The sequence below is a fragment of the Boleophthalmus pectinirostris genome, unplaced genomic scaffold (genome assembly GCF_026225935.1).
Source record: "Boleophthalmus pectinirostris isolate CB_2022bp ecotype Guang Dong unplaced genomic scaffold, ASM2622593v1 HiC_scaffold_16, whole genome shotgun sequence".
NCBI classification, from domain to species: domain Eukaryota; kingdom Metazoa; phylum Chordata; class Actinopteri; order Gobiiformes; family Gobiidae; genus Boleophthalmus; species Boleophthalmus pectinirostris.
The window spans coordinates 37656921-37681787 of NW_026571095.1; the positions used below are offsets into that span (position 1 = coordinate 37656921).

At 44.8% G+C, this 24867-nt stretch overlaps 2 protein-coding genes and 4 pseudogenes across 2 annotated transcripts; 5 read left to right on the plus strand and 1 right to left on the minus strand.

Moving 5' to 3' along the window:
* The window catches only part of LOC129408275 (intraflagellar transport protein 140 homolog), a 5422-nt pseudogene extending 4368 nt beyond the window's left edge, over positions 1-1054 (plus strand).
* Positions 1055-1691: 637 nt separating this feature from the next.
* On the minus strand, positions 1692-6809 carry LOC129408276 (intraflagellar transport protein 140 homolog; annotated as a pseudogene).
* Positions 6810-8032: 1223 nt separating this feature from the next.
* On the plus strand, positions 8033-9527 carry LOC129408277 (sodium channel and clathrin linker 1-like). Its single transcript, XM_055151419.1, has 2 exons — positions 8033-8130; positions 8224-9527. The coding sequence occupies exons 1-2, from the start codon at positions 8033-8035 to the stop codon at positions 9032-9034; spliced, it is 909 nt and encodes a 302-aa protein (XP_055007394.1). The 3' UTR covers positions 9035-9527.
* Positions 9128-12992, plus strand: LOC129408278 (intraflagellar transport protein 140 homolog; annotated as a pseudogene).
* Positions 12993-15704: 2712 nt separating this feature from the next.
* Positions 15705-17753, plus strand: LOC129408279 (adenylate kinase 7-like; the record flags this gene model as incomplete). The annotated part of the gene is made up of 1 exon (XM_055151420.1): positions 15705-17753. A coding segment is annotated over one exon (2049 nt), but the record flags the coding sequence as incomplete, so codon positions are not given.
* Positions 17754-18593: 840 nt separating this feature from the next.
* On the plus strand, positions 18594-23057 carry LOC129407199 (intraflagellar transport protein 140 homolog; annotated as a pseudogene).
* Positions 23058-24867: the final 1810 nt, after the last annotated feature.

Sequence of the window (24867 nt, forward strand, 5' to 3'; positions counted from 1 at the left end):
GAAATTGTTCACGAGGAGGGAACAATTGTTTATCCAACAGCCCTCCGACCCCCACTGCTAAAAACGGCGCGGACCCAGCCCACGGGCCCGGCGTCCAGACTGTCTGGACTGGACAGACGTCCAACCAGACTCCATTTTTGTTAATTTTCTAATATTTTTTTGGTCTTTTGTTTTTTTTATATTTTTTTTGTTCTTTTTTTTTGCTTTTTTTTAAGAAAAACAAATAAATAATAAAATCAAAAAACTAAAAATTGGTGCCTCAGGACTTTTTTTTAATTTTTTATTTATTTATTTTTTTACACTATAAAAACAAAAGCTGATTTAGTTTATTTTTTTACAGTTTAGTCCAGTTTAAGGGGTTGTTGTTCATCAAATACTCCGCCAGGAAGTGGACAGGGTCTTGTGGCTGAGCGGAGCAGCAGGCCAGCAGGCCCTGGGACAGAGTGGGCATCACATGCTCCATCAGGTAACTCCTCATCTGTGCTGTCTCAGCCTCCAGAAGATCCTCCTCCTCACGACGCAACTGCTCCACAGACCTGGACCATTCCTCCCAGCGGGCAGCTCTCTCTCTGGCCTCCTCTGCCTCTCTCTTCTCCTCTTCTTCTTTCCTCTGTGCCTCACTCCTCTGTTTCTCCTCCATCTTTTTCCACTCCTCCTCCTCCATCTCTTCGATGGTGGGGCTGTAATTTCGAGATGGACCTACAGTTTTCAATGATCTTCTCCAACAGATGCAAACAGCTGGGTTCATCTTGCTTGTGATTTCCAAGTTCAAAGTGGGTTAGGGTTAGGGTTAGTATCATGGTTATAGACCCGTCCCCAGCCGGGAACGGGCGGAGCACGGGCTCTCTCACGGCGACGGCCCTCCGACCCCACTGCCGAAACGGCGCGGACCCAGCCCACGGGCCCGGCGTCCAGACCGGAAGCTCTGTTTTTCTCCTCTTTCTTTCCTTTTCTTAAAAAAAAAGACGTTTCGGGCTGCAGTCAGCCCTTCTTCGGATCTGAGGCACAAAAAGAAAAAGCTTGGGAGATGTGTTGCTCTACCAAGCGTCAGTGAAATAATGAGGAGCAGAGCCTGTGTGTGCAGAACAAGGGAGCAGGAAGGGAGGGGCCGAGCGGGCATGCCCTAACATCTCACCTGTCCCTGCCCCGTGTTGTTGTTAGTGTTCAATGTAAACACACAGGCTCTGCTCCCACACCCATGTATTAATTAAAATAATTTTTTATAGAAATAAAATATTTTTTTTTTTATAGAAATAAAAATACATTTTTATAGAAATAAATTTTTATAGAAATAAAAATATCCCCAATTTAGGCTTAGCTAGTCAAAAAATACAATATATACAATATATACAAATATATACAAATAGGGAACGGTGGCTTGGCGGGAGGCAGTTCAATCGAGGTTAGGGTTAGGGTTAAAGTTAGGGTTAGGGTTAAGGTTAGGGTTAGGGTTAGGGTTAGGGTTAGGGTTTAGGGTTAGGGTTAGGGTTAGGTTAGGGTTAGGGTTAGGGTTAGGGTTATGGTATACTCAACAAATGTATTCATGAAATAAGATTATGTGTAGAGATAGCACTTTTTCTGTCAGTTTAAAGTTTACCAGAAATACCTCAACTACACTGACAGCTGTCACATTGTTTATTCACTCTGGAGGATGAAGTCACGAATATAAAATAAAAACTAAAAGTCACAAGTCATGAGTGAGATTCATTTAACTCTTCCATGACCTCGTCGTCATCTTTCATGATCACTTTCTGTTCTGAGTGGTCTAGGATCACGCCCATCTCTCTCTGCAGGGCCTCCAGACTGGTTGGGTTGATGTAGTACCGCAGGTTTTGGGACGGCAACAGTTTTTGTAACTCTTCTAACCTGCGGTATCCCACTTGGTACTGGCCCTGCTGACAGTAGTGATCCACCAAGAAACCAAAAGCATCCCCCACTCTGACAGCTGGGTCTAAGTCCGGCTCTTCTAACAGGGCTTCACAAACACGCACAGCCTCTGCAGCGTTCTCCACATACAACCTGCGCACATGGACAAACTTCTTGATTAAAGTGATTTTGTGTTGCATGTTTGACAGTTTGACTTCCTGTTTCCCAGAAGTATCCTTCGCTTTTGAAAGGCACTTATAGGCCTCAGTCAGAGCATCAAGTGCTTTTTCATAGTTTTGGTAATCGTCTATTTCCACCTGTGCACAGGCTTCATAGAAGCCCGCTAACAGCTCTGGCGCTCTGCCTTTAGTGTAGAAACCAATGATAGTTTTGAGAATTTCCGGATCTGTGCGCCAGTCCAGAGACTGAAGATAGTTTGCGGCCAAAATAAAAAGGTCTTTTTGACGACAAACATTGGCAAAGAATACGATTTTCTCTGTGTCACCAGATTTGAGAAGAGCCCTCATAGCCTTTAGCTTATTCCCTGCTTGCGTGTACTTTTTGGTTGCTAGGTGGTAGTTGCCCTGTCGCATACAGCAGTCTGCTATCCTCTCCAGCAGCTCCTTCCTGGCCTCCTCAGACATGTCTTTTGACTCGGTCACAGTCATCTTCTCTGCTAGCTCCTCTGAGACGTCCAGGTTCTGGCTCACACACAGCTCCAGTGCCTCCTGATACTTCTTAGCTGCTACCAATAGCTCCACAGCCTTTTCATAATGGGCATGTGTGTAATAAAGAAGTCAGAGCAGCGTGCCAGCAGCGCGGGGTCTGAGCCCTCATTTCAGACCCTCTGCAATGAGCTGCAGAGCAGAGAACTGTTCTGTGGCAAAGGCCAGCTCCAGGGCTTTTGACACATAACCAGCCTTGTGGTAAAGAGCCACTGCTCGGTCCATATGTGTCCCTTTCTCCTCATAGTAACGGGCAGCCTCCATCATATCCTCTGGGTTACTGAGGAGAGCTAGGTTCATCAGCTGGTCGTCCAGACTGTTCTCCTTACAAAGCCGTATGGCATTGTTGTACGCCTGAGCTCGTGTGTAGAAGTGAACAGCCTGTTTGATATCGTCATGTCCCTCATAGTGCCGGGCCAGGTGGTAGGATGCTGCCCTATCCCCTGTGTCGTTGGCAATCTCAGACGCTTTCTGAATATTTCCCATGTAGCAGAAAACTCGAACAAGAGAGAGGTAATCCTGAGCCAACTCATAGTAGCGTAGTGCTGCATCCATGTCCGACTGGCTCTCAAGATACTGTGCCCACCATTTGTACACATTCTTGTCTCTCATTTTGTTCACATATATTTCTAGAGAGGATGTGTCGTCTTGAAGCATTCTTGGTACTTCAACCCTGTGGCTCTCGGATTTCTCAAAGAATGTGATGGCCTGTGCTTTCTTCCCTAAACTTTCCAGGTATTTTGCATAGTTGTAGTAGGTGGTACGCAGGTGGATGCGATCATGCGTTTCTGCTAGTTCCAGAGCTTTCAGCCAGTCTCCTGAGGCCTGGTAGAAGTTGTTGAGCAGGTCATATCGCTGACAGGACTTGTACAACTTCTCAGCGTCTTCCAACATGCCAAGCTGAATGGCTAACATTGCAACTTGTGCTTCAGCCTCTGGCTCGACCTCAGCCTCCTTCAAAGCTTTCGCTGCTCTGGGATTTCCCATATTCCCGAGGCAAACCCGTGCCACATCCAAGCGCCGGGTTTTTACACACATCCGCGCCATGTTTTCCCATACTGCTGCACTTTTAATTAGTTTGATAGACTTAAAGGCTTCATCCATATCCCCAATGGTCAAGTAAAAGCTGAAATTTAACATAGCGTCTCGGGTAGTTTTCTCACAGTTCTCCAGCCCCACAAAGTCTCGAAGTGCTCGTCTTGACACCATCTTTGGAGCAATGGGACTTTTGGGAGACAGGTGAAGGTGTGGAGATATGGCTTCAGATTGGCATGATGGATCCCTCTCCCCAGGCTTGCAGATGAAGTAATAATACGGCACATCCATTGCAAGGAGAGACTGCAGAACCGCTGGTTTGAGGTAGCAGTCGTGTAATAGAAGGCCATGTTCCTGAGTGCAGAACAGTGTCACCACGGAAACATCAGCCCCATCGACAGGAACAGGTGATGAACTCTCAGAGCTGACCGGCACAGTCTCACAAACGAAAAGACGAGGCTCACTTTCATCCCAGAAATGAGAAATGGGACAGCGGCCACTGAGCTCTGTCCCTTCTAACTGATGCCTGTCACCATCTTCAGATGGTGTGATACCACTTGAGGGTCTTCCACTAAAGAAGTCAAAGTGTGTAATGGTGTCCATCTCAACATCGTAAAAGTAGACTTTGTGGTCTGGCTTTCCGTTTTCCCTGTGTAATAAGGATGCTGACTTGGCTGCCATTTGCGTTACACTTAACTGAACTCAAGTCTCCCAGATTGGGAATAAACTCAGCCAGGTTCTTGGCACTTGAATGAGCTCTGGCATCTCTCCGGGAGAGATCAAACACTCTTATGTGAGCAGTGTCTGTGCCAACTATTAGATATGACTGGCACACACTGAGCAGTACTGGGTTTCCTTCGGTTTTTTGAAAATGTTAGTAATTGCTTCACCGTGCCCTGGGGTGTACGGATCTGGACTCTACTGGGTTCTACAGTGTATAGATTCTCTCCATGTACGGCTACTACATGGGAGTCACAAGTAAATGACCCAGAAGTGCGTAAGGCTGTTTCTGAAATGTCATAAACAGTAATCTGCTTGCCACTCCAGACTATCAATGACTCCTTTGTACCACAGACACCCTTGATATGTGAGTCTGACTGCAGAGCCAAGTGCATCTCTGGATTGAACCGAGAGACACTGAGCTGAGTCGGTGAAAACCTGAACGGCTGCCACCTGCTGGTTGAAGTGGGCTGACAGAACATGTTCAGACAGGGTCAGGGCAGTGTAGGAATTGTTAGCAGCTAAAAGATTTAAGTTGGGATTCCACTCTAGTTGTGTGACATTGCCTTGTATTTCAGTAGGAGCTTGTAACTTCCACTGGATTTTAGTGTCTGACTTGGTGCTGCCTGACTGAAACACCATTTTCCTCATTGCTACGCGACCACAGCTGGTACCTGCAGCCAGTATTTCTTTCCCTGAACAATAAGTGACACAGTTGACAAACTGTGTCCCGCAAAAAGTTTAATTCAGCTTCCACGGCTTGGGTTTACATCAAAAATCTAAATATCAACTTTTTCAATTTTAACCCTTTATTCCCTGATTTAGGATTAGGGTCAAATCTGACCCATTGGGTTTTACGCGTATCATTTCAAAGAATAACAATAGGAAACACTGTCAATGTTGATCACCGCAATAGACAAGAAATGCCAGAAAAGTATCATATACTAACAACGGCTCCGAACACATATGGAGCCAAATCGTGCCGCAAAAGCTTACAAGTGGCAAAAGAAAGGCTTTGAGTTGCCATGACAACCCAGACCAGATGGCTTTGAGTTGCCATGACAACCCAGACCAGATGGCTTTGAGTTGCCATGACAACCCAGACCAGATCAGCTGAACAGCCAGGAGTACAATGATTCCATGGGAGGAGTTGACATGCTGGATGTGCGTCTTGAACACTGTAAATTTCCCATTCGGAGCCGTTGTTAGTATATGATACTTTTCTGGCATTTCTTGTCTATTGCGGTGATCAACATTGACAGTGTTTCCTATTGTTATTCTTTGAAATGATACGCGTAAAACCCAATGGGTCAGATTTGACCCTAATCCTAAATCAGGGAATAAAGGGTTAAAATTGAAAAAGTTGATATTTTGGTGTTCAGTGGACTCATAGCAGTCATTTATGTATAGTTCATAATTTTCCAAAGAAGAAAAGGGGTCTTGGGTTCTCCAGGGTTAAACAAATAAAGGACTGAACTGAGTGCACAAACTGTCGACTGGGTTTTTTGAACTTTTGGCGGGCGGCTTCCCGCTCTTCTTCTTCGCGGATCTCTTTGAGTAGAGTTAGAAATGGTGGGGGGTTACCTCGCCTTTCTCTCAAACTTAATTGAAGGAGCATGATATCAGACTCAGTTGCACCTTTAATGAGTTGCTCTAGTCTGGCTTTGTTGGCGTCACTGACTTGCAGGCCTCCTCTTTGAACGACCTTGTTCGGTGTTCTTTCCAATCTGAGCAAAAAGTCCGACAGACACTCACCTTGTTTCTGGTGAAGGGCTCTGAATGTGAGGTAAAGTTCCCCACCCGATTCTGACGTTCCAAAAGTACTTTCCAATGCCTGTATGATTCCATATGAGTTGCTTCAGGTTTTGACGTACCTACAGCTTGAATTATTTCCAAAGCTGGTCCTTTGAGACTTTCGACTATTCGCCTTCTTTTCTCTTTGTCTGAATACTCGTATTCCTCACTCATAAACTTTGCTTGTTCAATCCAGTTGTCCAAGTTGTCCTCTCCAGGGGGAGTGGGGTGGACTCCAGAGAAAGTTCTTAGACGCCTGTATGAACTACTTTCATTTGACTTTGTTGGTTGCAATACATCACTTACTGCACAAATGATTGACTCTGGATTTTGGTTCCAAGAAGCGCCAGGACTGCACAGTCGCTGAATATCCTCAAGTGTCTTCCCTTCCTCCTGCAGAAATTTGTCCAATTTCTCTGAAAAAAGGTCTGAACTACTGTCTTGTTCAGCGATAACTATCTGCCAATTAATGCCTTCTTCATCGATGGCAACTCCAGGGGGAACTCGGGAGGAGTCAACTGCTTCGCGGCATTCACAAAGCATTGTCAGCATTTTGCTTTCAGGGTCAAACATTTTGCCTCGCACTCTAACTCTGCCTAGGGCTTTTATGGTTTCAAGAGCAGCTTCTACAGTTTCAATCTTTTCATCTTCAGACACACCTACGACCATGAAGGCATGTGTAACATCTATACCTTCACCTCGGCACCACTTATTTATGCTAGGTAGACTAGCGTTACTTTTAGCCGCCATTATTTAACCAGGTTACTCAAAGTTGGGGTAAAAATCAAGTGCTTGCGTCACGGAACTCAGGTTACGTTTTGAGGTTACTGTTGTTTAGGTTGCAATAATAAATCTGGTTTACGGGAAAAGAAACTAAATCCCAGCGGTGCCTCCAATTTGTGTAGCACCCATCCCATGTAGCTAATGTGTTAATCAAATAGTGGTGGTACTATGGGCGGGGCCCTGGGTACAGTTACTTTTAAATACTAAGGAGATACAACTAAAAATCGAATAAAACTTTGTTTGGCGGTGCCTCCACTTAGCAGGAATATTTTAAATACGTAATTTTTTAAAACCCACTAAGAATAAATGAATTTATATTTATATGTATGTAACCCAATGAAATCTCTACCAATATATATACCAATAATAAGCGCACACAAACTGTATAAAATGCTAAATTTGTAATTTAGTCAATTAGAATAATGGGTCAAATTAAATGACACTCGTGTGTTTGTTACACTTAGAATTTACAATACAATAAAAAAAAATTAACTAATAATAATAACACCCTCTTGTATTTCAGTCACATGTTCAACCCCTAACTTATTTCACCAGTTCAGTTCAGTTTTTGTTGCAGGCCTGATGTTGCTCGGGTGCGTTGGGGCCTTAAAACATATAAAATGGCCGCTTCACTTGCTGAGCAAACCAAAACAAAAAGCACGTGCACTGAGGCTCACTAGTATCACAACACCGTAGTTCCACTCAGTGAGGAGGGTCAAGGCGGCATACAGCACGTTCATGTCCATGAGCTTGTTCAAATGGCGGCGGTGTCTGCCTCGTGCAGGATTCAGGAGCAGCTCACACACGCAGGACGAGACTCTTGACATCCACAGCAGAAGGGTCCAAAGAGAGTGGCCTTGGTCCGCTGTGCATTAAAAAGTCTCCTTTTAGCTAATTATTAAAATAAACTCTCTATACTCTGCGTACCGGATTTACTATTAGGCTAGCTTTAGCGCTAGCATGCTAAGCCGCTAACTCATGATTAGCATTATTCATTTACTTGTACCAAACGGGCTGTTTTAATTCATTTACTTTTTATTCCTTTACAAAAAAAAATTTAAAATCACAAAAAAAATATATTGATTTCATCATTTTTCCATCATGTCGGGATGGATTCTGGTCCGTCGCGGACACCGTTTCTGTGGTCGGACACCGGCACCTGTACCTCTGCCTCAGAGCAGTGGAGGTCGGCGGCGCTCCTGCAGCCGTGGGAGAGCCAGAGCCTTGTCTGTCTCCTACGGGGGGCGGACGTTAAATACTAACCCTAACCCTAACCCCTAACCCAATCACAAATTGAAAGGTCACTTCGAGAGAGAAAGGCTGTAGAGGAGGAACTGGAGAAGGTGTATAAAGAGGGACGTGCGGAGCCAGAGTTCAGAAAGATAGAGGCTCTTCACCATAGGTGTCTGGAGGCCGAGAGAAGGAGAGAAGACATTAATCTCACTCTACAAAGCACTCTGAGCAAACTGAAGAAGATGGAAACGGACTACAGTGAGGAACTGTCCCGGTGCCAAGAGGAAGTACGACGTCTGCAGAACACTTTGACTATAGCCAGGGAGGAGTGCGTAAGCATCAGTGAGGAGCGCCTTAAGCTGCAGCAGGAAAACACTCAACTCCGTAAAGACATGGATGATTTAAGAAAATCAAACTTGATTGATCAAAAGAAAGCCAAGCAACGGATGTCACAAATGGAACAGGAGTATTGCTTGAAAGAGCGAGAACTGGATGCTCAGATTCGTGAGTTGGAAGAAACAGGCAAAAGAAATAGTGCTGATCTAACCCGGCTTCTCACAGCAGAGCAAAAAACTACTCAGTGCTGGAAAGAAGAGGCCAAAAAGCTGATCCAGGACTTTGAGACTAAAATAATGAGCCACAAGTCAGAGTTGAATCGTCAGAAGCAGCGTTCACATGAGCTTGAATTGCAGCTTGAAACTGATCGTGCCACTATTGCAGAGTATGAACGACAGCTAGCAGAGTATCAGGAGATGTCCAGCCGTCTTCAGCTACGCCTCACACAGGCTGAACAAAAAGCAACTACAGCTACACATCAGCTGAATATGATTGCATCACGACAGAGGAAAAGACCCATGGGCGACACAGAGACGATATGACGATACGACAACTCCACCTCAAATAGCTTTTTTTTTTTTTTTTTTTTAAATGTAATACTAATTGCATTTGTATGTGTATGTTACATTTGGGAGATGATAGGTGATAGTCTAATGTTTACAGAATACATATTTGTAATTAAAAAAAGAAAAAGAAAAAAGAAAAGAGAAAGAAAAAAGAATAGTTAAAGAAGAAAGAAATAAAGAAAGAAAGGGGCTTTGTTCTTCTTCAAAGCAGACGGCACGGCAACCATGGATCTGGGGATTTAAAAAGCTCTGATTTGCCTTTAATCTTCTTTATAGAATGAAGTCTTTGTTCTTTGTTTAAAAGCCATAGTTTTAAATACATTTACGGCTGATGTAAACACTTTATTTGACTAACCCAATTTAGTATATTTTCCATAATATAATCTCTAATTGATTAGCTTTATCAGCTAGCTTAAAGCTAGTTTTGTGAGCTTATGTTTGGTAACCACAGCTGACAGTCAGAGCGGCACCATATACCTTTTGTAAAGCTACGATACGGAGATACGGAGTTAATTTTTAAAAAGCCGTGGAAGCTGAATTAAACTTTTTGCGGGACACAGTTTGTCAACTGTGTCACTTATTGTTCAGGGAAAGAAATACTGGCTGCAGGTACCAGCTGTGGTCGCATAGCAATGTGGAAAATGGTGTTTCAGTCAGGCAGCACCAAGTCAGACACTAAAATCCAGTGGAAGTTACAAGCTCCTACTGAAATACAAGGCAATGTCACACAACTAGAGTGGAATCCCAACTTAAATCTTTTAGCTGCTAACAATTCCTACACTGCCCTGACCCTGTCTGAACATGTTCTGTCAGCCCACTTCAACCAGCAGGTGGCAGCCGTTCAGGTTTCACCGACTCAGCTCAGTGTCTCTCGGTTCAATCCAGAGATGCACTTGGCTCTGCAGTCAGACTCACATATCAAGGGTGTCTGTGGTACAAAGGAGTCATTGATAGTCTGGAGTGGCAAGCAGATTACTGTTTATGACATTTCAGAAACAGCCTTACGCACTTCTGGGTCATTTACTTGTGACTCCCATGTAGTAGCCGTACATGGAGAGAATCTATACACTGTAGAACCCAGTAGAGTCCAGATCCGTACACCCCAGGGCACGGTGAAGCAATTACTAACATTTTCAAAAACCGAAGGAAACCCAGTACTGCTCAGTGTGTGCCAGTCATATCTAATAGTTGGCACAGACACTGCTCACATAAGAGTGTTTGATCTCTCCCGGAGAGATGCCAGAGCTCATTCAAGTGCCAAGAACCTGGCTGAGTTTATTCCCAATCTGGGAGACTTGAGTTCAGTTAAGTGTAACGCAAATGGCAGCCAAGTCAGCATCCTTATTACACGGGAAAACGGAAAGCCAGACCACAAAGTCTACTTTTACGATGTTGAGATGGACACCATTACACACTTTGACTTCTTTAGTGGAAGACCCTCAAGTGGTATCACACCATCTGAAGATGGTGACAGGCATCAGTTAGAAGGGACAGAGCTCAGTGGCCGCTGTCCCATTTCTCATTTCTGGGATGAAAGTGAGCCTCGTCTTTTCGTTTGTGAGACTGTGCCGGTCAGCTCTGAGAGTTCATCACCTGTTCCTGTCGATGGGGCTGATGTTTCCGTGGTGACACTGTTCTGCACTCAGGAACATGGCCTTCTATTACACGACTGCTACCTCAAACCAGCGGTTCTGCAGTCTCTCCTTGCAATGGATGTGCCGTATTATTACTTCATCTGCAAGCCTGGGGAGAGGGATCCATCATGCCAATCTGAAGCCATATCTCCACACCTTCACCTGTCTCCCAAAAGTCCCATTGCTCCAAAGATGGTGTCAAGACGAGCACTTCGAGACTTTGTGGGGCTGGAGAACTGTGAGAAAACTACCCGAGACGCTATGTTAAATTTCAGCTTTTACTTGACCATTGGGGATATGGATGAAGCCTTTAAGTCTATCAAACTAATTAAAAGTGCAGCAGTATGGGAAAACATGGCGCGGATGTGTGTAAAAACCCGGCGCTTGGATGTGGCACGGGTTTGCCTCGGGAATATGGGAAATCCCAGAGCAGCGAAAGCTTTGAAGGAGGCTGAGGTCGAGCCAGAGGCTGAAGCACAAGTTGCAATGTTAGCCATTCAGCTTGGCATGTTGGAAGACGCTGAGAAGTTGTACAAGTCCTGTCAGCGATATGACCTGCTCAACAACTTCTACCAGGCCTCAGGAGACTGGCTGAAAGCTCTGGAACTAGCAGAAACGCATGATCGCATCCACCTGCGTACCACCTACTACAACTATGCAAAATACCTGGAAAGTTTAGGGAAGAAAGCACAGGCCATCACATTCTTTGAGAAATCCGAGAGCCACAGGGTTGAAGTACCAAGAATGCTTCAAGACGACACATCCTCTCTAGAAATATATGTGAACAAAATGAGAGACAAGAATGTGTACAAATGGTGGGCACAGTATCTTGAGAGCCAGTCGGACATGGATGCAGCACTACGCTACTATGAGTTGGCTCAGGATTACCTCTCTCTTGTTCGAGTTTTCTGCTACATGGGAAATATTCAGAAAGCGTCTGAGATTGCCAACGACACAGGGGATAGGGCAGCATCCTACCACCTGGCCCGGCACTATGAGGGACATGACGATATCAAACAGGCTGTTCACTTCTACACACGAGCTCAGGCGTACAACAATGCCATACGGCTTTGTAAGGAGAACAGTCTGGACGACCAGCTGATGAACCTAGCTCTCCTCAGTAACCCAGAGGATATGATGGAGGCTGCCCGTTACTATGAGGAGAAAGGGACACATATGGACCGAGCAGTGGCTCTTTACCACAAGGCTGGTTATGTGTCAAAAGCCCTGGAGCTGGCCTTTGCCACAGAACAGTTCTCTGCTCTGCAGCTCATTGCAGAGGGTCTGAAATGAGGGCTCAGACCCCGCGCTGCTGGCACGCTGCTCTGACTTCTTTATTACACATGCCCATTATGAAAAGGCTGTGGAGCTATTGGTAGCAGCTAAGAAGTATCAGGAGGCACTGGAGCTGTGTGTGAGCCAGAACCTGGACGTCTCAGAGGAGCTAGCAGAGAAGATGACTGTGACCGAGTCAAAAGACATGTCTGAGGAGGCCAGGAAGGAGCTGCTGGAGAGGATAGCAGACTGCTGTATGCGACAGGGCAACTACCACCTAGCAACCAAAAAGTACACGCAAGCAGGGAATAAGCTAAAGGCTATGAGGGCTCTTCTCAAATCTGGTGACACAGAGAAAATCGTATTCTTTGCCAATGTTTGTCGTCAAAAAGACCTTTTTTATTTTGGCCGCAAACTATCTTCAGTCTCTGGACTGGCGCACAGATCCGGAAATTCTCAAAACTATCATTGGTTTCTACACTAAAGGCAGAGCGCCAGAGCTGTTAGCGGGCTTCTATGAAGCCTGTGCACAGGTGGAAATAGACGATTACCAAAACTATGAAAAAGCACTTGATGCTCTGACTGAGGCCTATAAGTGCCTTTCAAAAGCGAAGGATACTTCTGGGAAACAGGAAGTCAAACTGTCAAACATGCAACACAAAATCACTTTAATCAAGAAGTTTGTCCATGTGCGCAGGTTGTATGTGGAGAACGCTGCAGAGGCTGTGCGTGTTTGTGAAGCCCTGTTAGAAGAGCCGGACTTAGACCCAGCTGTCAGAGTGGGGGATGCTTTTGGTTTCTTGGTGGATCACTACTGTCAGCAGGGCCAGTACCAAGTGGGATACCGCAGGTTAGAAGAGTTACAAAAACTGTTGCCGTCCCAAAACCTGCGGTACTACATCAACCCAACCAGTCTGGAGGCCCTGCAGAGAGAGATGGGCGTGATCCTAGACCACTCAGAACAGAAAGTGATCATGAAAGATGACGACGAGGTCATGGAAGAGTTAAATGAATCTCACTCATGACTTGTGACTTTTAGTTTTTTATTTTATATTCGTGACTTCATCCTCCAGAGTGAATAAACAATGTGACAGCTGTCAGTGTAGTTGAGGTATTTCTGGTAAACTTTAAACTGACAGAAAAAGTGCTATCTCTACACATAATCTTATTTCATGAATACATTTGTTGAGCTAACCCTAACCCTAACCCTAACCCTAACCCTAACCCTAACCCTAACCCTAACCCTAACTTTAACCCTAACCCTAACCTCGATTGAACTGCCTCCCGCCAAGCCACCGTTCCCTATTTGTATATATTTGTATATATTGTATATATTGGTATAGTTTTTGACTAGCTAAGCCTAAGTTGGGGATATTTTTATTTCTATAAAAATTTATTTCTATAAAAATGTATTTTTATTTCTATAAAAAAAAATATTTTTATTTCTATAAAAAAATATTTTAATGAATACATGGGTGTGGGAGCAGAGCCTGTGTGTTTACATTGAACACTAACAACAACACGGGGCAGGGACAGGTGAGATGTTGGGGCATGCCCGCTCGGCCCCTCCCTTCCTGCTCCCTTGTTCTGCACACACAGGCTCTGCTCCTCATTATTTCACTGACGCTTGGTAGAGCAACACATCTCCCAAGCTTTTTTTCTTTTTGTGCCTCGGATCCGAAGAAGGGCTGACTGCAGCCCGAAACGTCTTTTTTTTTAAGAAAAGGAAAGAAAGAGGAGAAAAAACAGAGCTTCCGGTCTGGACGCCGGGCCCGTGGGCTGGGTCCGCGCCGTTTCGGCAGTGGGGGTTGGAGGGCCGTCGCCCGTGAGAGAGCCCGTGCTCCGCCCGTTCCCGGCTGGGGACGGGTCTATAACCATGATACTAACCCTAACCCTAACCCACTTTGAACTTGGAAATCACAAGCAAGAATGAACCCAGCTGTTTGCATCTGTTGGAGAAGATCATTGAAACTGTAGGTCCATCTCGAAATTACAGCCCCACCATCGAAGAGATGGAGGAGGAGGAGTGGAAAAAGATGGAGGAGAAACAGAGGAGTGAGGCACAGAGGAAAGAAGAAGAGGAGAAGAGAGAGGCAGAGGAGGCCAGAGAGAGAGCTGCCCGCTGGGAGGAATGGTCCAGGTCTGTGGAGCAGTTGCGTCGTGAGGAGGAGGATCTTCTGGAGGCTGAGACAGCACAGATGAGGAGTTACCTGATGGAGCATGTGATGCCCACTCTGTCCCAGGGCCTGCTGGCCTGCTGCTCCGCTCAGCCACAAGACCCTGTCCACTTCCTGGCGGAGTATTTGATGAACAACAACCCCTTAAACTGGACTAAACTGTCAAAAAATAAACTAAATCAGCTTTTGTTTTTATAGTGTAAAAAAAATAAAATAAAATAAATTAAAAAAAGTCCTGAGGCACCATTTTTAGTTTTTTGATTTTATTATTTATTTGTTTTTCTTAAAAAAAAGCAAAAAAAGAAACAAAAAATATAAAAAAAACAAAAGACCAAAAAAATATAGAAAATTAACAAAAATGGAGTCTGGTTGGACGTGCTGTCCAGTCCAGACAGTCTGGACGCCGGGCCCGTGGGCTGGGTCCGCGCCGTTTTAGCAGTGGGGGTCGGAGGGCCGCCACCCGTGCGAGAGCCCGTTCCCGGCTGGGGACGGGGTTATAAAGATATCCATTGATAAACTGGCACATCAGTTTTTAATGATCAGAATTCTTTTGTGCATGTAAACACAGTCCTAGAATCAGAGATATAATTATTACGTTATCTCTTTATTCTAATTACTGTTATTATTATGATTTTTATTGACCATCTAAATGTATCTACTGTAAATTTCCCTCAGGCATTTAGTTCATGTTTAATTATTATATATATTGTTTTTCTAAAGGGTCAGTTTGCATATGGATTGCTGAATGGATACACCTGTGGAAGAATGCTGTGGTACTCACTCCTAAACATGGCTGGGCGGCCATTGGGACAAGCTCCTATGAACTGGCTCAGTTTGATAACTTTGCAGTGGAAGCAGAGCAACAGCACAAACTGCCTGTGCCTTTTTAAGTGACTGACACTATGTTTGAGAATGATACTTGACTTGATTCATATTTTGATGTTGATTAGATTTTTATTTGATTGTATAAATTTGAATTTTGTTGTAATAAATTATTTTTGCAATTGCCTAATGCACTATCATTTTTGTTCTTAATATTTGTAAATATTCTGTATTGATTTTTATTAAAGAAAATGTGTATGATTATGCCTGTGTTCATAAATGAATAATGTCATTAAAAAAGCACTTCATATTATACCAAATATTTTCTCATATATAAACTCCTCAACTTGTCTTTTTTTTTTTTTTTTTTTAAATTGGTAAAAGTAGTCTCATTCTTCATTCGCAGATTCATGTAAAATTATTAAACTAAATTAAAATTGGACGCAAATTCACATATGAGCGACACGCCGAGACCAGCTGCAATCACCATAGCAACGTTAACTTCTTAGGTTCTTTTTAAAGACAATGCAGTAAAGTGTGTTTACTTTACTGCATTGTCTTTAAAAAGAACCTAAGAAGTTAAAGTATATAAGAAGACAAAATGAACATCATTGGCACCACAGCAACAGTTCCCTCCCCTGTCACCATAACAACGGGACGCTAAGTTACTAACAGCCGCTAAACCAGGAATAAACTAACGTAATAAATAGATTATGGAAGAAAGAAAGTCGTCACTAAAACGGGTTTTTCATCAACAACATCGACTCCTACTCATCTAAATATATATCAAAGTTTCTGTCTGAATGCGTTGTTGGAGCTCATAGTGAGGATGAAGAGGAGGAGGAGTCAGTGGACACCAATATTAATAAAGAAAAAGCCTTTGAGATAGTGGGAACTGTCTCTGAAGAACCACAGGAGAACAGAGATTATGTGTTGGAGCAGTACTATCAGCTGAAAAGGGAGGAGCTTCTACCCAAACTTCTAGACTGTAATGTAATTGTTTATAACATTACTCAACACCAGGACCAAGTGGACGAGGCTTTCTGGGCTGTTGCAACCCTTCACAATGAGTTGGACAATTTCACTGGGCCAAAGATGTTCATCCTTGTGTCCACAGTCATGACCTGGGCCTGCAGAAAACCCATTGATCCAGAGGATGAGGAGAAGCCTTTCACTGATGAAGATTTCCGTCGGCGAAGACCACATGCAAACTTCAGAGCTCACAATGATCTGGAGAAGAGAGTGGTTCAATTGGGAAAAACAAATAAACACATGTTCTCTACTTATGTGGTGGTGTCGGGAATGCAGTATGGAATGGGAGAGCAGATCTTTCATTACTTTTTCAAGACATCATGGGAGGGACTGAAAGCTGAAGTTCCTGTTTTTGGAGATGGCACCAACATCGTTCCCACAATCCACATCAATGACCTAGCAAGTGTTATACAGAATGTGATTGAACACCGCCCAAGCCCATACTACCTTTTGGCTGTCGACTATTCCAGTCACACTATGGAGGAGATTGTACAGGCAATTTCTAATGAACTTGGACCAGGAATTATCAAGAAAATACCACTCGAGGAGGCCTACCTTATACGAGAAATCACTGTCATGGAAATTGACTACATGACGGTGAATTTGAGAATGGAGTCGGCCCATTTGAAAGAGCTGCTGTCTATTTCTTGGCAGTGTGAGAAAGGACTGGTGGAAAACATTGGTCAAGTAGTTCAAGAATACAGACAATACAGAGGACTACAGCCCATCCGCATTTGTGTTATGGGGCCCCCTGCTGTTGGGAAAAGCACTCTGTCTAAAATGATCTGCAATCACTACAAACTTCATCATGTCAAACTGAAGCCAACCATTACACAGACCCTTGATAAACTGAAAGAAACAGTGAATAAAGATCCTTCAGTGGAGACGAACAGCACAGCAGACGCCCAGGAGCTGCTCAACAGTCTCACTGAAAGTATGGAGCAGAATGAAGGTTTTTTGGAAGAGCACCTGCTGCTGAAAGTGATGAGGGACAAACTGATGACCAAACCCTGCCAGAACCAAGGCTTTGTTTTGGATGGATTCCCCAAAACTTATGACCAAGTGAAAGAACTCTATGAAAATGATGAGGAAGAAGAGGATGAAACAGTCTCCAACAAGATACTGCCAGAGTTTGTGTTTGTCCTCGATGCCTCCGATTTGTTTTTGAAAGAACGAGTTATAAACCTGCCAGAGACGGAGGTGGAGAAGAACAGCTATGAACCGGAGCTCTTCCTGAAGAGACTGAGCCGATACAGACATAGGAACAGTGAAGACTCCACTGTCAGCGACTTCTACGACGAGTTTAACATCACCACTTTGAACTTGGAAATCACAAGCAAGGATGAACCCAGCTGTTTGCATCTGTTGGAGAAGATCATTGAAACTGTAGGTCCATCTCGAAATTACAGCCCCACCATCGAAGAGATGGAGGAGGAGGAGTGGAAAAAGATGGAGGAGAAACAGAGGAGTGAGGCACAGAGGAAAGAAGAAGAGGAGAAGAGAGAGGCAGAGGAGGCCAGAGAGAGAGCTGCCCGCTGGGAGGAATGGTCCAGGTCTGTGGAGCAGTTGCGTCGTGAGGAGGAGGATCTTCTGGAGGCTGAGACAGCACAGATGAGGAGTTACCTGATGGAGCATGTGATGCCCACTCTGTCCCAGGGCCTGCTGGCCTGCTGCTCCGCTCAGCCACAAGACCCTGTCCACTTCCTGGCGGAGTATTTGATGAACAACAACCCCTTAAACTGGACTAAACTGTAAAAAAATAAACTAAATCAGCTTTTGTTTTTATAGTGTAAAAAAAATAAATAAATAAAAAATAAAAAAAGTCCTGAGGCACCATTTTTAGTTTTTTGATTTTATTATTTATTTGTTTTTCTTAAAAAAAAAGCAAAAAAAGAACAAAAAAATATAAAAAAAACAAAAGACCAAAAAAATATAGAAAATTAACAAAAATGGAGTCTGGTTGGACGTGTGTCCAGTCCAGACAGTCTGGACGCCGGGCCCGTGGGCTGGGTCCGCGCCGTTTTAGCAGTGGGGGTCGGAGGGCTGTTGGATAAACAATTGTTCCCTCCTCGTGAACAATTTCAACGTCATCCTTATCAACCAGCTGATAAGCAGTTAGGAATTTTGATTAGACAGCTGCATTCTCTCCTGAAAGTTTAGCATCATCTGAGTAGAGTTTCTGGACAGACTGAAGAAGAACAACTGGTGATGATTTCTCGTACAGTGCGTAGTTTGATTATGGGAATTCGGCCTGCTTTACCCACGTCTCGTACACTTGATTTGATTGTGGGAAACGCGAAGAATTGGGGATACACTACTCTGCAAATACTCCAAGAACATTATCAGTTACAAGTTGACCAAATAGTTGCTGAACTGACGCAGAATCCCCCGCAGGATTGGTCGCACGCTTTCCACATTGCAACGAGATGGGCCAGAAAAAATGTTCCCAACATTTCTTGAGAAGTGATAGATCAGGCAGAAACTTTGCTCAGAGATTTCACACGGTCAGAACAACGGCAGGATTTATTGGTTTTGGAGTCAGCAGCACAAGCACCACGAGAGTTGCCCCACACACAAACAGTTACTGCTGCAGCGATGATACACGAGCCTCCGGCTTGGACACAGCCGCAGGACCAGTCCACTCCTGTGGCTCCTCCTTTGGAGCAGAGGCCTCCGCGCAGAGCACCTGCCCGCAACTTGACTGTTAGGAATCCGGTGGTTGCCCCTGAACATCTCTTGGATACGGATATTGTTAAGATTTCTAAAGTCCCGAGAATTAATTTGGTCCCTGTTGCTTCCTCTGTTGTCCCTGAGCCGGTCCCTTCTTCCCCTGTACAAGAATTGGAGGAGGGGGTCGCTAAGGTCACGGAAATGTTGGCCTGGGTACGGACCCCGCCACAGACGTCACGCGAGGACACACATCCTACGCAGCAGTCCACTTCTGGACAAGATCATTCACAATTGGAAAATTTATCTGACCACGCTTGGGGTCAAACTACTGATGCGGAACTATAATCCCATAATCAAACGTGTATTTCTCTTGTTCATCCACTTGGTGTCACTGTGGGGACACGTAGACCTGGTGGGAACTGTTACACAGGTATCAGGTTTCTAGACGGCAGAGGCACACGTTTGATTATGGGAAATGGGAAATTTACAGTGTTCAAGACGCACATCCAGCATGTCAACTCCTCCCATGGAATCATTGTACTCCTGGCTGTTCAGCTGATCTGGTCTGGGTTGTCATGGCAACTCAAAGCCATCTGGTCTGGGTTGTCATGGCAACTCAAAGCCATCTGGTCTGGGTTGTCATGGCAACTCAAAGCCATCTGGTCTGGGTTGTCATGGCAACTCAAAGCCATCTGGTCTGGGTTGTCATGGCAACTCAAAGCCTTTCTTTTGCCACTTGTAAGCTTTTGCGGCACGATTTGGCTCCATATGTGTTCGGAGCCGTTGTTAGTATATGATACTTTTCTGGCATTTCTTGTCTATTGCGGTGATCAACATTGACAGTGTTTCCTATTGTTATTCTTTGAAATGATACGCGTAAAACCCAATGGGTCAGATTTGACCCTAATCCTAAATCAGGGAATAAAGGGTTAAAATTGAAAAAGTTGATATTTAGATTTTTGATGTAAACCCAAGCCGTGGAAGCTGAATTAAACTTTTTGCGGGACACAGTTTGTTTGTCAACTGTGTCACTTATTGTTCAGGGAAAGAAATACTGGCTGCAGGTACCAGCTGTGGTCGCGTAGCAATGAGGAAAATGGTGTTTCAGTCAGGCAGCACCAAGTCAGACACTAAAATCCAGTGGAAGTTACAAGCTCCTACTGAAATACAAGGCAATGTCACACAACTAGAGTGGAATCCCAACTTAAATCTTTTAGCTGCTAACAATTCCTACACTGCCCTGACCCTGTCTGAACATGTTCTGTCAGCCCACTTCAACCAGCAGGTGGCAGCCGTTCAGGTTTCACCGACTCAGCTCAGTGTCTCTCGGTTCAATCCAGAGATGCACTTGGCTCTGCAGTCAGACTCACATATCAAGGGTGTCTGTGGTACAAAGGAGTCATTGATAGTCTGGAGTGGCAAGCAGATTACTGTTTATGACATTTCAGAAACAGCCTTACGCACTTCTGGGTCATTTACTTGTGACTCCCATGTAGTAGCCGTACATGGAGAGAATCTATACACTGTAGAACCCAGTAGAGTCCAGATCCGTACACCCCAGGGCACGGTGAAGCAATTACTAACATTTTCAAAAACCGAAGGAAACCCAGTACTGCTCAGTGTGTGCCAGTCATATCTAATAGTTGGCACAGACACTGCTCACATAAGAGTGTTTGATCTCTCCCGGAGAGATGCCAGAGCTCATTCAAGTGCCAAGAACCTGGCTGAGTTTATTCCCAATCTGGGAGGCTTGAGTTCAGTTAAGTGTAACGCAAATGGCAGCCAAGTCAGCATCCTTATTACACAGGAAAACGGAAAGCCAGACCACAAAGTCTACTTTTACGATGTTGAGATGGACACCATTACACACTTTGACTTCTTTAGTGGAAGACCCTCAAGTGGTATCACACCATCTGAAGATGGTGACAGGCATCAGTTAGAAGGGACAGAGCTCAGTGGCCGCTGTCCCATTTCTCATTTCTGGGATGAAAGTGAGCCTCGTCTTTTCGTTTGTGAGACTGTGCCGGTCAGCTCTGAGAGTTCATCACCTGTTCCTGTCGATGGGGCTGATGTTTCCGTGGTGACACTGTTCTGCACTCAGGAACATGGCCTTCTATTACACGACTGCTACCTCAAACCAGCGGTTCTGCAGTCTCTCCTTGCAATGGATGTGCCGTATTATTACTTCATCTGCAAGCCTGGGGAGAGGGATCCATCATGCCAATCTGAAGCCATATCTCCACACCTTCGCCTGTCTCCCAAAAGTCCCATTGCTCCAAAGATGGTGTCAAGACGAGCACTTCGAGACTTTGTGGGGCTGGAGAACTGTGAGAAAACTACCCGAGACGCTATGTTAAATTTCAGCTTTTACTTGACCATTGGGGATATGGATGAAGCCTTTAAGTCTATCAAACTAATTAAAAGTGCAGCAGTATGGGAAAACATGGCGCGGATGTGTGTAAAAACCCGGCGCTTGGATGTGGCACGGGTTTGCCTCGGGAATATGGGAAATCCCAGAGCAGCGAAAGCTTTGAAGGAGGCTGAGGTCGAGCCAGAGGCTGAAGCACAAGTTGCAATGTTAGCCATTCAGCTTGGCATGTTGGAAGACGCTGAGAAGTTGTACAAGTCCTGTCAGCGATATGACCTGCTCAACAACTTCTACCAGGCCTCAGGAGACTGGCTGAAAGCTCTGGAACTAGCAGAAACGCATGATCGCATCCACCTGCGTACCACCTACTACAACTATGCAAAATACCTGGAAAGTTTAGGGAATAAAGCACAGGCCATCACATTCTTTGAGAAATCCGAGAGCCACAGGGTTGAAGTACCAAGAATGCTTCAAGACGACACACATCCTCTCTAGAAATGTATGTGAACAAAATGAGAGACAAGAATGTGTACAAATGGTGGGCACAGTATCTTGAGAGCCAGTCGGACATGGATGCAGCACTACGCTACTATGAGTTGGCTCAGGATTACCTCTCTCTTGTTCGAGTTTTCTGCTACATGGGAAATATTCAGAAAGCGTCTGAGATTGCCAACGACACAGGGGATAGGGCAGCATCCTACCACCTGGCCCGGCACTATGAGGGACATGACGATATCAAACAGGCTGTTCACTTCTACACACGAGCTCAGGCGTACAACAATGCCATACGGCTTTGTAAGGAGAACAGTCTGGACGACCAGCTGATGAACCTAGCTCTCCTCAGTAACCCAGAGGATATGATGGAGGCTGCCCGTTACTATGAGGAGAAAGGGACACATATGGACCGAGCAGTGGCTCTTTACCACAAGGCTGGTTATGTGTCAAAAGCCCTGGAGCTGGCCTTTGCCACAGAACAGTTCTCTGCTCTGCAGCTCATTGCAGAGGGTCTGAATGAGGGCTCAGACCCCGCGCTGCTGGCACGCTGCTCTGACTTCTTTATTACACATGCCCATTATGAAAAGGCTGTGGAGCTATTGGTAGCAGCTAAGAAGTATCAGGAGGCACTGGAGCTGTGTGTGAGCCAGAACCTGGACGTCTCAGAGGAGCTAGCAGAGAAGATGACTGTGACCGAGTCAAAAGACATGTCTGAGGAGGCCAGGAAGGAGCTGCTGGAGAGGATAGCAGACTGCTGTATGCGACAGGGCAACTACCACCTAGCAACCAAAAAGTACACGCAAGCAGGGAATAAGCTAAAGGCTATGAGGGCTCTTCTCAAATCTGGTGACACAGAGAAAATCGTATTCTTTGCCAATGTTTGTCGTCAAAAAGACCTTTTTATTTTGGCCGCAAACTATCTTCAGTCTCTGGACTGGCGCACAGATCCGGAAATTCTCAAAACTATCATTGGTTTCTACACTAAAGGCAGAGCGCCAGAGCTGTTAGCGGGCTTCTATGAAGCCTGTGCACAGGTGGAAATAGACGATTACCAAAACTATGAAAAAGCACTTGATGCTCTGACTGAGGCCTATAAGTGCCTTTCAAAAGCGAAGGATACTTCTGGGAAACAGGAAGTCAAACTGTCAAACATGCAACACAAAATCACTTTAATCAAGAAGTTTGTCCATGTGCGCAGGTTGTATGTGGAGAACGCTGCAGAGGCTGTGCGTGTTTGTGAAGCCCTGTTAGAAGAGCCGGACTTAGACCCAGCTGTCAGAGTGGGGGATGCTTTTGGTTTCTTGGTGGATCACTACTGTCAGCAGGGCCAGTACCAAGTGGCCTACCGCAGGTTAGAAGAGTTACAAAAACTGTTGCCGTCCCAAAACCTGCGGTACTACATCAACCCAACCAGTCTGGAGGCCCTGCAGAGAGAGATGGGCGTGATCCTAGACCACTCAGAACAGAAAGTGATCATGAAAGATGACGACGAGGTCATGGAAGAGTTAAATGAATCTCACTCATGACTTCTGACTTTTAGTTTTTTTATTTTATATTCGTGACTTCATCCTCCAGAGTGAATAAACAATGTGACAGCTGTCAGTGTAGTTGAGGTATTTCTGGTAAACTTTAAACTGACAGAAAAAGTGCTATCTCTACACATAATCTTATTTCATGAATACATTTGTTGAGTATACCATAACCCTAACCCTAACCCTAACCCCTAACCCTAACCCCCTAACCCTAACCCTAACCCTAACCCTTAACCCTAACCTCGATTGAACTGCCTCCCGCCAAGCCACCGTTCCCTATTTGTATATATTTGTATATATTGTATATATTGGTATAGTTTTTGACTAGCTAAGCCTAAGTTGGGGATATTTTTATTTCTATAAAAATTTATTTCTATAAAAATGTATTTTTATTTCTATAAAAAAAAAAAAATTTTTATTTCTATAAAAAAATATTTTAATGAATACATGGGTGTGGGAGCAGAGCCTGTGTGTTTACATTGAACACTAACAACAACACGGGGCAGGGACAGGTGAGATGTTGGGGCGTGCCCGCTCGGCCCCTCCCTTCCTGCTCCCTTGTTCTGCACACACAGGCTCTGCTCCTCATTATTTCACTGACGCTTGGTAGAGCAACACATCTCCCAGCTTTTTCTTTTTGTGCCTCGGATCCGAAGAAGGGCTGACTGCAGCCCGAAACGTCGTCTTTTTTTTTAAGAAAAGGAAAGAAAGAGGAGAAAAAACAGAGCTTCCGGTCTGGACGCCGGGCCCGTGGGCTGGGTCCGCGCCGTTTCGGCAGTGGGGGTTGGAGGGCCGTCGCCCGTGAGAGAGCCCGTGCTCCGCCCGTTCCCGGCTGGGGACGGGTCTATAACCATGATACTAACCCTAACCCTAACCCACTTTGAACTTGGAAATCACAAGCAAGGATGAACCCAGCTGTTTGCATCTGTTGGAGAAGATCATTGAAACTGTAGGTCCATCTCGAAATTACAGCCCCACCATCGAAGAGATGGAGGAGGAGGAGTGGAAAAAGATGGAGGAGAAACAGAGGAGTGAGGCACAGAGGAAAGAAGAAGAGGAGAAGAGAGAGGCAGAGGAGGCCAGAGAGAGAGCTGCCCGCTGGGAGGAATGGTCCAGGTCTGTGGAGCAGTTGCGTCGTGAGGAGGAGGATCTTCTGGAGGCTGAGACAGCACAGATGAGGAGTTACCTGATGGAGCATGTGATGCCCACTCTGTCCCAGGGCCTGCTGGCCTGCTGCTCCGCTCAGCCACAAGACCCTGTCCACTTCCTGGCGGAGTATTTGATGAACAACAACCCCTTAAACTGGACTAAACTGTAAAAAAATAAACTAAATCAGCTTTTGTTTTTATAGTGTAAAAAAAATAAATAAATAAAAAATAAAAAAAAGTCCTGAGGCACCATTTTTAGTTTTTTGATTTTTGATTTTATTATTTATTTGTTTTTCTTAAAAAAAAAGCAAAAAAAGAACAAAAAAATATAAAAAAACAAAAGACCAAAAAAATATAGAAAATTAACAAAAATGGAGTCTGGTTGGACGTGTGTCCAGTCCAGACAGTCTGGACGCCGGGCCCGTGGGCTGGGTCCGCGCCGTTTTAGCAGTGGGGGTCGGAGGGCTGTTGGATAAACAATTGTTCCCTCCTCGTGAACAATTTCAACGTCATCCTTATCAACCAGCTGATAAGCAGTTAGGGATTTTGATTAGACAGCTGCATTCTCTCCTGAAAGTTTTTGCATCATCTGAGTAGAGTTTCTGGACAGACTGAAGAAGAACAACTGGTGATGATTTCTCGTACAGTGCGTAGTT